This window comes from Sus scrofa, chromosome 9, assembly GCF_054392235.1.
Source record: "Sus scrofa isolate SSC_HxYL_T2T_F1_AM1 chromosome 9, Sscrofa_HxYL_maternal_Yorkshire_Landrace_v2.0, whole genome shotgun sequence".
In the NCBI taxonomy this organism is placed as follows: Eukaryota; Metazoa; Chordata; class Mammalia; order Artiodactyla; family Suidae; genus Sus; species Sus scrofa.
In genome coordinates this window covers 118,213,063-118,227,764 of record NC_139391.1, presented here as the reverse complement: position 1 = coordinate 118,227,764, position 14,702 = coordinate 118,213,063, and the positions used below count along the sequence as shown (strand labels likewise).

Below are 14,702 nucleotides of genomic sequence, written 5' to 3'. Positions count from 1 at the left end.
TGCATACAGTGACAGTTTGATCTCTTCTCTTCCTATATGGATGCCTTTTATTTCTTTTGTTTGTCTAATTGCTGTGGCTAAGACTTCCAAAACTATGTTGAAGAGCAGTGGTGAGAGTGGGCATCCCTGTCTTGTTCCAGATTTGAGTGAGAAGGCTTTCAGTTTTTCCCCATTGAGTATTATGTTTGCTGTGGGTTTATCATAAATGGCTTTGATTATATTCAGGAATGTTCCCTCTATACCCACTTTGGCGAGGGTCTTGATCATGAATGGATGTTGGACTTTGTCAAATGCTTTTTCTGCGTCTATTGAGATGGTCATATGATTTTTGACTTTTTTTTTTGTTAATGTGGTGTATGATGCTGATTGATTTGCGTATGTTGAACCATCCTTGTGAACCTGGGATGAACCCAACCTGGTCATGGTGTATAATTTTTTTGATATGTTGTTGGATTCGGTTGGCTAAGCTTTTGTTGAGAATTTTTGCATCTATATTCATCAATGATATTGGCCGATAGTTTTCTTTTTTGGTGGTATCTCTGTCTGGTTTTGGAATGAGGGTGATGGTGGCCTCATAGAATGTCTTTGGGAGTATTCCTTCTTCTTCAACCTTTTGAAAGAGTTTAAGGAGGATGGGCACCAATTCCTCTTTATATGTTTGATAAAATTCACCTGTGAAATAAAAGTCCTGGACTTTTATTTGTAGGGAGTGATTTTATGACCTCTTCAATTTCATTTCTAGTGATCGGTCTGTTCAGTTGGTCTGTTTCTGCTTGATTCAGTTTTGGCAAGCTGTAAGATTCTAGAAAATTGTCCATTTCTTCCAGATTGTCAAACTTGTTGCCATATAGTTGTTCATAGTATTCTCTTATGGTTTTTTGTATTTCTGCTGTATCCGTTGTGATTTCTCCTTTTTCATTTATAATTTTGGTTATTTGGGTTCTTTCTCTCCTCTTTTTAGTGAGTCTGGCCAGGGGTTTGTCAATTTTGTTCACCTTTTCAAAGAACCAGCTCTTGGTTTTATTAATTTTCTCTATTGTTTTTTGAGTCTCTATTTTATTGATTTCTTCTTTGATCTTTATAATTTCCTTCCTTCTGCTGACTTTAGGACTTTTTTGTTCTTCTTTTTCTAATTCGTTTAGGTGGAGGGTTAAGTTGTCAATTTGGGATCTTTCTTCTTTTTTGAGAAAGGCCTGTATTGCTATAAATTTCCCTCTGAGCACTGCTTTCACAGCATCCCATAGATTTTGAGAGGTTGTGTCTTCATTATCATTTGTTTCAAGGTAGTTTTTAATTTCCTTCTTGATTTCCTCATTGACCCATTGGTTTTTTAGTAGCATGTTGTTTAGTCTCCATGTAGTAGGTTTTTTCTCTTTGCTTTTCCCATGGTTGATTTCTAATTTCATGGCACTGTGGTCAGAGAAGATACTTGAGATAATTTCTACACTCCTAAATTTATTGAGATTCGCTTTGTGTCCCAATATGTGGTCGATTCTTGAGAATGTTCCATGAGCATTTGAGAAGAATGTGTATTCTGATTTTTTTTGGATGTAGTGTCCTGAAGATATCAATTAAATCTAACTTTTCTATTGTTTCCTTTAGGATCTCTGTTGCTTTATTGGTTTTCTGTCTAGAGGATCTGTCCATTGATGTGAGGGGGGTATTAAGGTCTCCTACTATGATTGTATTCTCATCTATATCTCCCTTTATGTCTGTTAATATTTGTTGTATGTATCTGGGTGCTCCTATATTTGGGGCATATATGTTGATGATAGTAACATCCTCTCCTTGGATGGATCCCTTAATCATTAAATAGTGTCCTTCTTTGTCTTTCTTTATGTCTTTTGTTTTAAAGTCTATTTTGTCTGATATGAGCATTGCAACTCCTGCTTTTCTGTCTTGTCTATTGGTGTGAAATATTTTTCCCCACCCTTTCGCTTTCAATCTATATGTATCTTTTGTCCTAAGGTGAGTTTCTTGTAGGCAGCATATTGAAGATTTTTGCCTTTTTATCCACTCAGCCACTCTGTGTCTTTTGATTGGGGCATTCAGCCCATTGACATTTAAGGTGATAATTGATAGATGATTATTTATTGCCATTTGAACCTCGTGCTCCAGTTGATTCTATGGTTCTCCATTCTTCCTTTCTTTTTTTTTTTTTTTTTTTTTTTTTTTGGTTGGATGGTCTCCTGTTATTATCTGCTTGAGTGTATTTTTTTTTTCATTTTTTGCAAATGCAATATTTGGTTTTGGCTTGTGGTTGCCCTGATTTTTAAGTATGCTAACCCCTTCCCATAATTGTGTGTTTTAGCCTGATGGTCCTGTAAGTTCAAACACTTCATTACTATATTAAAATTAAGAAGAGAAACATACAAACAAACAAAAAGGGTTATTTACTTCCTAACATCCCTTGCCCACATTTTATGGTTTTGATGACTCTTTTTTATTTTTTTCTTTTTAATTTTATTTTGTTTGAAGCATGTTCATGATTAAATCTGTATGCTGGCTTATTTGAGTGACTGCTCTCTGATTGCGGTTTCCTCAGTCCTAGTTCTTCCTCTTCTTCTTTTTTTTTTTTTTCTTTTCTTTTTTCTTCCCTTTCCTTCCTTTCTTTTTGGTTTAGAGAAGCCCTTTCAATATTTCCTTTAACCTGGGTTTTGTGTTGCTGTATTCTTTAAGTTTTTGTTTGTTGGGAAAAATTTTTATTTCCCCTTCTATTTTAAATGATATTCTTGCTGGATAGAGTATTCTAGGTTGCATATTTTTTCCTTTGAGCACTTTAAATATCTCTTGCCATTCCCTCCTGGCCTGTAGTGTTTCTGTAGAGAAATCAGCTGATATTCTTATGGGGGTTCCCTTGTAGGTAACATTCTGTTTTTCTCTTGCTGCCTTTAGGATCCTCTCTTTATCACTAACTTTTGCCATTTTTATTATGATGTGTCTTGGTGTGGGTCTGTTTGGGTTCAGTTTGTTTGGGGCCCTCTGTGCTTCTTGTATCTTGAACCCAGTGTCCTTTAGATTTGGGAAGTTTCCATCGATAATTTCTTCAAATATATATTCCATCCCCTTATCTTTTTCTACTCCTTCTGGAATTCCTATTATGCGTAGATTGGCCTGCTTTATATTATGCCATAGGTCTCTTATATTGCTTTCCAGTTTTTTGATTCGGTTTTCTGTCTGTTGACTGGATTGAGTGATTTCCATTATTCTGTCTTCCATATCACTGATTCGTTCTTCTGCATTATTCATTCTGGTTTTTACTTCCCCTAGTTCAGTTTGCATCTCTGCAAATGAATGTTCTAGTTTTTCTTGGCTCCTCCTTATATTTTCTAGTTCCTTTCTGAGGGTATCTTCATTACTGTTCATATCTTCTCTTAATTCCTTCAGTATTTTCAGTATTTCTCTTTTGAACTCCAGGTCTGTCTGACTGCAGAGATCTGTTTCATTGCTGACTGTTTTAGGTGAGTTCTCCTGTTGGTTTGACTGGGGGTGGTTTCTCAGCTTCTTCATCTTGCTTGTTGTTTTCTGTCTCCTGAGGGAATTGTACTCTTCGTTATCGGGCAGTGTTTGCCTTGTCACTGCCGTGGATTATTTCCTGAGGGCTGGCATTGTTGGTCAATCTTTTTTGAGTCAGTGTGGCTTTTCTGGAGTGTTGATGGGGCTAACAGTGTTTCTTTGAAGCAAAGGAGGGCTTCCTGAGGGCAGACAGGACTGGGAGGTCCACACCACGATGGTAGCAGATTTCACTTGGTCATGCAGAGCTTGCTCTGGTGTTTTTAGGCTGTGGGGTACTTGCAGGGGATTGGCAGTGTTGGGCAGCTGTTCCTCAGGAGTGCAGCACCCCCTGGGGGCTGCAGCAGCTATCTGGGTCACTGAGAACCTGAGAGGCTCTTCCCTAGGGCAGCCCTACTCAGAAGGACAGCCTGAGAATGTAGGCGGATATTTTCACAGTCCGGCCAAGCTTGTTGCAGCTTTTCTGGGCTGCAGGGGCTCTTCCAGGGGGCTGGTTGTGCTGAGCAGTTATTTCACGGGAGTGGGGCACCCCCTGGGGACTTGGGCGGGTAGCAGGGCCACTGGAAACCCAAGAGGCTCCTCCCCGGGGCAGCCCGACTCAGAAAAAGCATCTGAGATCTTTTCCCGACTCGGCCAGGCTTGTTGCAGCTTTTCTGGGCTGCAGGGGGTCCTGCCTGGAGCTGGCAGTCCTATGCAGCTGGTCCACTAGGGTGCCCCCTGGGGGCTTGGGCTGGTAGCAGGGCCGTTGGAGACCCAAGAGGCTCCTCCCCGGGGCAGCCCGACTCAGAAAAAGCATCTGAGATCTTTTCCCGACTCGGCCAGGCTTGTTGCAGCTTTTCTGGGCTGCAGGGGGTCCTGCCTGGAGCTGGCAGTCCTATGCAGCTGGTCCACTAGGGCACCCCCTGGGGGCTTGGGCGGGTAGCAGGGCCGTTGGAGACCCAAGAGGCTCCGCCCCGGGGCAGCCCAACTCAGAAAAACCGTCCGAGAATTAGGCCAATCTATTCATGGCCTGGCTAAGCTTATTCTAGCTTTTCTGGGCTGCAGGCCTTTTCTCGGGGGCTGGTGCTGTTTGGTGCTGCTCTGCGGAAGTGTAGCCCCTCCAAAGGGCAAGCAGGCCTGTGCAGGGACAGCCCCTGTGGTGGTAGGCTTCAGGCAATTGTTGAGGCCAGCCCTCCTGGATGGCAGGCAGCCCCAGGTCCGTTGAGAGCATAGGGGGTGGTGGGGGTGGGGGGAGGGGATGCACTGGGAAGCACAGCTTTCTGCTAGCTAGCGGGCCTGTAAGCTTGCTGTGGCGTGGGGGGTATTCTATGGGGACCCACCCCTTCTTCTCTCCCCTCCCCAGCACGGGCGCAGACCAGGCTCTTCTCCCAGGTTCCCTCTGATGCGGCTTTCCACTTTCCTGCCCCTAGAGTATTGTTCCCTTCCTCTGCAACAGCTTTGTTTTCTACTGCCCGGTCAAATGGTTTCTAGACCTCCCAAGCAGTTTCCGCTCCGCCCCACCCCCCCCAGCCCGGGGACTAACCTCTGGAGCTGAGGTCTCGGTGCCCAGCCCCCACCCAGGCGTCGCCCAGCCCTTTCTCGGGTATTAACCTTCGGAGGAGAGGTCTCGGTGCCCAGCACCCACCCGGGCGTCCCCCAGCCCCCTCTCGGGGACTAACCTTCAGAGGCGAGGTCTCAGTGCCCAGCCCCCACCCAGGCATCTCAATTTTTGGTGACTGTGCCCGTAGTTCAGATGGTCCGTTGGGTTCTTGATCGGCTTTTCCATACTCCAACTTACTGCTACATTCTTCTCTGCATCTGGAGATTCCTCCGGTTTGTTTGATCTTTCCCCCGGTTGGTGACTTTCCAGGGTGCGGGATCCCTTTCTCCTCCGCAGTTCCCTTTCGGGAGCGCCCATCCCACTCGGATTCACCTTCTCTCACTCTCCTCTTTTCTCCCATTCTGCCCAGTAATGTCACTAACTTCTTGCCATTATTGGAGTTTAGATTCCTCTGCCAGCAATTGGTTGCTATTCTGTGCGAGTCATTTATTCTGTAGATGTGCTTTTTTTGTTGTGTTTGTGGGAGAGGGCGAGCATGTCCCCCTACTCCTCCGCCATCTTGTCCTCTCTCCGAGATTAAGCATTTTAAAATATGGAAGTTAAAACACATTTTCCCAACTAAATATCTTCTTATGTTTTGTATGTTTTCCAAATAAATTTAAGATTGTCCTAGCACAGTAATTTTTTGTATATCCCTAGGGGTGAAAAGCCCTACTCATGTGTTAGGAGTTCGTAGTATGGCAGATTCCATTGTGTCTTGGTAATATAATAATTTATATAATGTTATTGATAATGCTTATTAAAATAATCATTCATTGCTTCTAGAGAGGGATCTAGTGGGGATGTCTTTCAGCCACTCAGAAAAACTTTCCTAGGATCATATTTCAATGTGATTATTGCTGTCCATGACCTGGTCCTCACTTTGTGGATCCAGCTTTGGAAATTTTGTTCATTTCTCATCTGTATCATACTATTAAAACTCAAAAAAGAACTATGAATATACACAAATGGAATTACTTATTATAAAAATTTGGCAAGAACTTTGCTTATCAGCACATTCCCTTTTTGTCAAAATATCTGCACAAGAAGGAAAATTATAAAACCTCATGGTTTATTGGTGAGCATGGAATCAGAGCAGACAGGGTTAACTGGAGATCTTGCCAGGGAAGGTTATTGATCCCTGATCACTCCAACCATCTGAGCTGTAGAAACAGACCTATAAGGAAGGAAGCACTCTCATACCATCAGGCCAGACTCCCTAGACAAGGCTGAAGATGTACTGACAACCACCAGTCCCATGGATCACCCCCCTTCTTTATTCTTCAGTCTTTTCATAGACAAGTACCTCATACAACTTCTCCAGTTGGATTCCTAAGTCACAGTCATCCTCCACCCCTGAATCCATGAGGTCACATCAAAGCCTCTTGAGTGGAGTTTTGGATGCACTCAGAACTCCCTAGTTATATGTCTACCCAGGTTTTCTTGTTTTCCTCCTCCAGCTTTTCTCACCCATTGTGAGTGGATTTAACAGATTTTGCTTCTAAAAAACCAGTGTTGTTTCTCTAACTTCCAAGTTCCTTAGGGAACATCTCAATGTATCCACTGATACTGATGACAACTGACCAGAGTTTCGTCAACAAAATTGCCTTTCTGTATATTAATCTTAGAGAAGCTTTTTCTTTGGAGTCAACCAGGCACAAATTCAACAGTTTAGCCTCAGATTATTTTTGCCTCCAAAAGCACTAACTAGATGTTTGCACTAGCAAGGACACTGGATTTCTAAATGGTATTTTGAGGAAGCTGTTATCCAGGACTTAAGGACAAGCCAGCTATTGGCATATCACCAAATCGCAGAGGCATAAAGTACCAGTCAGTTTAATGCTACAGAGATCTGTTAAATGGCAAATTCACTAAATTATCTCTTTGCAAAAAAAAAAAATAGCTGTCTGTGAAGCAGATACCAATTCTTGTCTTGCTGAAGTAGGGCAGATGTGATTTTTTTAATGAATTGTCATTTCTTGTCTTTTTAAATTTCATGTGTGATACGTGATACAAATGCTACATCACTATAAAAATAGTGAGGCCTCCAACACACTGTCATTCCACCTATGGCCTTTCCTGCTGATTACCTAGATTTCTTCTTTTAATAGTCATAGAGCAGAAGAGTTACCAGTAGTGCATTGGGAAGTACATCTTGAACTGTTTTCATATGCATGAGCACACACTCACCACAGCCTTCAAATCAGTGTGTGAATGCCTGACTTCATCCTCATTTACACTCATGCACACACATCTAGATTCTCAATACATGTACAAGAGGCAGCCCCCCAAATCCAATTCCTACAAATTGTATGGGTTGTCATTCACAACTGATAAATCAGTAATTATGAGTCCATCAGTAGATTAATTGCCAAATGGCCAACGGCTACTTGATTTCATTACTCCTAAAATAAATATATTCATCAGAGCTCACATGTAGCACATCCATTGATTCCTTCTTAGCAACTTAATCACATAACATACATGTTGCTTTTTATCTTTTTTATTCCTCAAGTTACATAAGTTGCTCTAGAGAGCAAAAGTTGATTTCAGTTGCTAAAAGCAACACAGTTGCTATTTCTAGTTGAGAACTTGGAATTTCACCTCTTTTTTAGGACAACTCTAATCTCACATTTGGAGTTCTTCCATTAAGGATTACTTCTCCATTCCAGAAGTTCTCTTAATAATTTTGACATGTGAAGCTCCAAGATGGTCCCTATTTCTGTAATTTTATCTTCTCTTTTGGGTGGACATTCTTTCTTCCCATCACAAGTGTCAGTGGCTCTAGGGAATCTATTATCAGTGACACAATCCCCTCCTGTAAAATTGGATGTCAAATTAAGTGATTGTTTTAGTGTATAACTACCCATGATCTTCAAAATTTGTCTCTTAAAAATGACTGTATTGGAGTTTCCATCATGGCTCAGTGGTTAACGAAACTGACTAGCAAGCATGAGAGTGCAGGTTCGATCCCTGGCTTTGCTCAGTGGGTTAAGGATCCAGCGTTGCTGTAAGCTGTGGTGTAGGTAGCAGATGTTGCTCAGATCCTGTATTGCTGTGGCTGTGGCATAGGCCAGCAGTTACAGTTTCCATTTGACCCCTAGCCTGGGAAACTCCATATGCCATGGGTGTGCCCCTGCCCAAAAAAAGCAAAAATAATAATAATAATAATAAATTAATTAATTTTAAAAAGGCTGTATTTATAAAAGAAGGTCTAGATGTTTTCAAAAGTTCTGTCCTAAGCTATCCATTTTATGTTTTTCATAGTGAAATGGGGGAAAATCAGACCATGGTTACAGAGTTCATCCTGCTGGGATTTCCCCTCAATCCAAGGATTCAGCTTTTCCTCTTTGGGCTCTTCTTCCTGTGCTATGCCTTCACCCTGCTGGGGAATGGGGTCATCCTGGGGCTCATCTCATTGGACTCCAGACTGCACACCCCCATGTACTTCTTCCTCTCACACCTGGCCATCGTTGATGTAGCTTATGCCTGCAACACGGTGCCCCAGATGCTGATAAACCTCCTGAGTCCAACCAAGCCCATCTCCTTCACTGGCTGCATGACACAGACCTTTCTCTTTTTGAGTTTCGCTCACACCGAATGTCTTCTCCTGGTGGTGATGTCCTATGATCGGTACGTGGCCATCTGCCACCCCCTCCGATATTCTGCCATCATGAGCTGGAGACTCTGCTTCATCCTGGTGGTGACATCCTGGGCATGTGGCTCCCTCCTGGCCTTGGTCCATGTAGTGCTCATCCTGAGGCTGCCCTTCTGTGGGCCGCGTGAAATCAACCACTTTTTCTGTGAAATCCTGGCTGTCCTCAAGCTGGCCTGTGCTGACACCTGGCTCAACCAAGTGGTCATCTTTGCTGCTTGTATGTTTATCTTAGTTGGGCCCCTCTGCTTGGTGCTGGTCTCCTACACACACATCCTGTTTGCCATCTTAGGGATCCAGTCAGGTGAGGGCCGTAGAAAGGCCTTCTCTACCTGCTCCTCCCACCTCTGTGTGGTTGGGCTCTTCTTTGGCAGTGCCATTGTTATGTACATAGCCCCCAATTCCCACCACCCTCAGGAGCAGCAGAAGGTCCTTTTCCTGTTTTACAGTCTTTTCAATCCTATGCTGAACCCACTGATCTACAGCCTGAGGAATGCAGAGGTTAAGGGTGCCCTGAGGAGAGCAGTATTCAAGGAGAGGCATTTCCAATTGGAGTAACAATTGCATCACCAGCTCAAGTAGTCCACTTGGAGCTTTGAGTACTGAAGGCCACCTAAACTCATTCCTCTCTTCATATCTGAGGCTAAATGATCTAAGATACTCTGTAAAGCACTCTCTTTTCCTCCCCATAAAGTAGTTAGGTTTGTTGCATTCCTTATATTTCATTCCATCAAACAGATTTATTGTCTCATTCAACTGCTTAATGAATTAAGATTATCTGGAATTCCCTTAGTAGCGCAGTGGTTAATGAATCCGACTAGGAACCATGAGGTTGCGGGTTCGATCCCTGGCCTTGCTCAGTGGGTCGACGATCTGGCATTGCCATGAGCTGTGGTGTAGGTCGAAGACATGGCTCAGATCCTGCATTGCTGTGGCGCTGGCGTAGGCCAGTGGCTACAGCTCTGATTTGACCCCTAGCCTGGGAACCTCCATATGCCAAGGGAGCAGTAGAAAAGGCAAAAAGACAAAAAAAAAAAAAAAAAAAAAAGATTATCTGGAGGAAAAAAAAATGTATTTCATCCACTGCAATGGGTTCCAAAAGATTAAAATAGACACTCTACCTCTGATCTTATTAGGCATGCACAGTAATAGCAGGACTGCAGGCATTACCAGATATAGCCACATCAGTAATACTTTTTCAAAATACTGCAGTCACAGGCAGAAACCTAGAATCCATTAATACCCTTTTCCATTTTGACTTTACATTCAGATATTTCCTTTCAATTGTAAATGATCTCACACATAGTAAATGTGTGCCTAAAGGCCTACTTAGGTTTAGAGGAAAATGATTTTGTTTATTAAACCCTATAGTCTGTCTTACAATGTCTGTGCTCAGAGAGTGAGTCCACATACATTCAGATGGCATCCTAGGGAATTAATTACCCAAGACAATCTACTGTCCAATCTGCCCTGGGCTTTCAATGGCCACTTGTTGCCACACTCTTCTCACCTACTCAAGAAGAATGTCTATGATTCTCTCAGAATAAACACACACTCTTCACTTAGGAGGAGTTAGCAAGTGCTGCAGTTCAATTCTCAATTGCTCGGTATGGATGGAAAGCCCCAAGCAGGGGCAATTGAATGGAAAAAAGGAGTGTTAATAATAATAACAGTTAACAGTATTATTAAGTACTTACTCCTTGCTACCCACTGCACAGTGATAGTTACTTTACAGAGATTGCCTCTCAACAAACCCATTTCTCATTACCATCCCATGTTATAGATGCAAAAATTAAGTCAATGGCAAATAGGAGACTCATACTACAAAAATCTGACCCCTAAGCCTTTTCTACCTAACAGGACATGTCTATCAATGTTACTAAATTGAGAATAAGGGTAACCTATTCCAACACAGAATGTGTTAGGAGAGTGTGTGTTTCTTCTTTGTCTAATATGTACACAGTGAGTCTGGGGAGCCAGATGTTACTTACTGATGGCTTCTTGTCCCGGTCAGTGAGTCCTGTGAGCCTGGTCTCTAAAGATGTTCTGAGTTTTAGAGGAGCACAGGGAGGGTGGGAGTGGAGGCTGTTCTCACTGAGATTAGAAGTTTGGTTTAGCTCTAAGGATGGTGTTAAGACCCAGAACTAGGACATCTCTAGTTTCACATACACCACTCGCATGTTCATACACATGCATGTGCACCTGTTCACTGAGTGCTCACTCTCGTGAGACACTATTCTAAGCATCTTATGAGTATTACCTTTTTCAATCTTCATGGCAGCCCTATAAGATAGGAACTATTACTCACCACATTTTAGGTGAGAAAACAGTGGCACAAATGGATTAAGCAGCTTAACCAAAGCCTAACCTCTAACAAGTACCTAGTCCAAGATCACACTTAGGCAGTTTGATTCCCAAGCCCATGGTCATAGCCATTACATAAAAATCAAAAAGATGTGATGTTCCAAGAGAAGAAGGAAGAGGGGAAGGAAGGAGAAAATTTTCAGTGTCCAACCAATAGGCACCGAGCTCCACAAAGGAAAAAACATTTAAATTACTAAAGAATGCAGTATTGACTTTATATTGGTACAAGCATGAAGGTAAGGTAGCAAGAAAGGACTGTAACTCCAAGGGTCAAGGATGGAAGAGGAGCCTCTCAACTAGCAGGACAGTGAAACTGAAAACAATAGAAGAAAGAGGATGGTGATAAAGTTTTCAATGGATGGTTCACTTTGTTGAAGAGCATTAGGAAGTGTTCTTGTAAGTTATCCAAACTGGATATAATTTGTAATTCCAGTATTCCTAACACAGTCTTTAAATGATTTTTCAGTTTCATAGCAGAAGTCACATGCTACTTGGCCACATGCAAAAGCATGTCCCCTTCAGGAAGCCACTCAGACTTGGAGGGAACAGCCTTACAAGGAGTCTCAGTCACAGCCCAGACTCAGATGAGTCAGTTAGCAAAGGCTCCCTGGGGACCCTTGAACGTGATCCTAGACCATCCATTAAGAAAACATGTAGGACCTTTCCTTAGGCAAAGAAATTCAGATTTTTTTTATTTTCAACATTTTCTAATCTTCAGCTAGGGCTTTACAGTACATTTCTCAATTATGTATCATCACTCCACATGGGACAGGGCAAGAATCAGCTTCTCTCTTTATCTCCAGCACCTTAACATTCCTAACACAGAATAAATACTCACCGAATGCTCACATTCACTGAATGCTCATTAAATAAAGGACCCTTTAACTATCTATTATAGCCACATTTCCAAATTTTCAATACAGCTATCTTCTGATTTCTAACCTTCTTTAAATCCCTCTAATTGTGGGTTATAGTATAGCATAAATTTCATTGTAGCTGATAATTAAGGACCACTTGCTATGTGGTAAGAATTATATAAAATGGTTTAATATAATCTTCACATCACATCTGTGGAGTGGGTATAATTACTATCTTTATATAACGGTGAGGAAAATGAAGTTTAGAGAAGTCAATTAATTTACGCAAGGTCACAAAATCATTCTCTAGTGGAAATATACTTCAAGACCAGGAAGTTTGTGTACAGTAGCATATCATCTGTTTGGGACATTTTTACTTCTTCTCTTCCAATTTGGATTCCTTTTATTTGCCCACAGAATGGTAGAAAATATTTGCAAATGAAGCAACTGACAAGGGATTGTATTTTCAAAATATATAAACAGGGAGTTCCCTTTGTGGCATTGTGGAAATGAATCCGACTAGAATCCATGAGGATGTGGGTTCGATCCTGGGCCTTGCTCCGTGGATTGGGGATCCAGTGTTGCCATGAGCTGTGGTGCAGTTTGCAGATGTGGCTTGGATCCCGCAGTTGCTGTGACTGTGGTATAGGCCAACAGCTGTGGCTCTGATTCACCCCTAACCTGGGAACTTCCATATGCCGTGGGTGTGGTCCTAAAAAGCAATTAAATTAAATTAAATTAAATTAAATTAAATTAAATTTAAAAACAAAAAACCCCACAATATACAAACAACTCATGCAGCTCAATATCAAAAACAAAACACCCAATCAAAAAAACGGGCAGAAGATCAAAATAGACATTTCTCCGAAGAAGACATAGAGATGGCCAAAAAACACATGAAAAGATGCTCAATATTACTAATTATTAGAGAAATGCAAATAAAACTACCATGAAGTACCATCTCACACCAGCCAGAATGGCCATCATCAAAAGGTCTGCATATAATTCTTTTTTACGTATATGTTATATTTATACATATGACTGATTCACTTTGTTGTACATCTGAAACTAACGTAACGTTGTAAGTCAACTATGCTCCAATAAAATTTTAAAAATGCCTACAAACAATAAATGCTGGAGAGGGTATAGAGAAAAGGGAACACTATAACATTGTTCATGGGAATGTAGTTGGCACAACCACTGTGGAAAACAGCATGGAGATTCCCCAGAAAACTAAATATACAATTACCATTTAATCCAGCAATCCAACTCCTGGACATATATCCAGACGAAACTATAATTCAAAAAAATACATGCACCCTTATGTTCAGTGCAGCACTATTTACAATAGCCAAGACATGGAAGCAGCCTAAATGTCCATCAGCAGAGGACTGGATAAAGAAGATGTGTGTGTACACACACACACACACACACACACACACACACATATATTTACGGAATATTACTCAGCCATAAGGGAATGAAATAATTCCATTTGCAGCTATATGGATGGACCTAGAGATTATCATACTAAGTGATGTTATGCAGTGAAAGACAAATATTATAAGATATCACTTATGGAGTTCCCGTCGTGGCGCAGTGGTTAACGAATCCGACTAGGAACCATGAGGTTGCGGGTTCAATCCCTGCCCTTGCTCAGTGGGTTAACGATCCGGCGTTGCCATGAGCTGTGGTGTAGGTTGCAGACGCGGCTCGGATCCTGCGTTGCTGTGGCTCTGGCGTAGGCCGGTGGCTACAGCTCCGATTCAACCCCTAGCCTGGGAACCTCCATATGCCGCGGGAGCGGCCCAAGAAATAGCAACAACAACAACAACAAAAGACAAAAAGACAAAAGACAAAAAAAAAAAAAAAAAAAAAAAAGATATCACTTATATGTGGAATCTTAAAAAAAAAGATACAAGTCAACTTATTTGCAGAACAGAAACAGACTCACAGACTTTAAAAGCAATCTCCTGGTTACCTAAGGAGATAGGTTTCGGGTGGTGGGGAAAGAGACAGACCCGGGTTTGGGGACTGGCATAAGCACACTGTGGTATATGGAATAATTGGTCAAAGGGGACCTGCTCTATGGTACAGGGAACTGTACCAAATATTCTGTGATAACCTATGTGAGAAAATAATCTGAAAAAGAATGAATGTGCATATGTAAAACTGGATCACTTTGTTGTACAGCAGAAATTATCACAACATTGTAAATCAACTAAACTTCAATAAAACTTTTAAAAGTGAAAAAAAAAGACTAGGCAGTCTGGCTTTAAATAAACTCTGAAACACTCGTTTGTAGAGGATCTGATTCATGACCCAAATGGCTGATATCAGGAATGTTTATTGTGTACACTTAATAAACTGAATGAACTGAATAGTCATTACGTCCAAATTTCTACTTATAATTTATAAGCCCGGGATGTATTACCCTTCATTCTTTTGAGTTTGAGACCTTGTCCCTTAAATTTATGCAATTCTTGCTTTGAGTATATTTTTATTTTATGGATATTAATAATTAAAATATATTACTTATATATGACCATAGAGAAGAAAAAAAACAGGTTAGGGTAGAAATTTAGCACTTAATAAAAAATACTGGGAATGTTTATTCATTTCTATCATAGGGATCAGTGACTGCTAGCTTCTCAGAGGAGCATGCTCAACTGCTGAACCTGTGATTCTGGAGGGAAGGATGGGACTGGCGCCAGGTGGGAAGGCACAGTAGGTA

At 41.6% G+C, this 14,702-nt stretch overlaps 1 protein-coding gene across 1 annotated transcript; it reads left to right on the top strand.

Moving 5' to 3' along the window:
• Positions 1 to 8,233: 8,233 nt before the first annotated feature.
• LOC100525417 (olfactory receptor 2A1/2A42-like) lies at positions 8,234 to 13,819 on the top strand. The gene has a single exon (XM_021063600.2). The coding sequence runs from the start codon at positions 8,364 to 8,366 to the stop codon at positions 9,303 to 9,305; it is 942 nt and encodes a 313-aa protein (XP_020919259.2). The 5' UTR covers positions 8,234 to 8,363; the 3' UTR covers positions 9,306 to 13,819.
• The last annotated feature ends 883 nt before the right edge of the window (positions 13,820 to 14,702 follow it).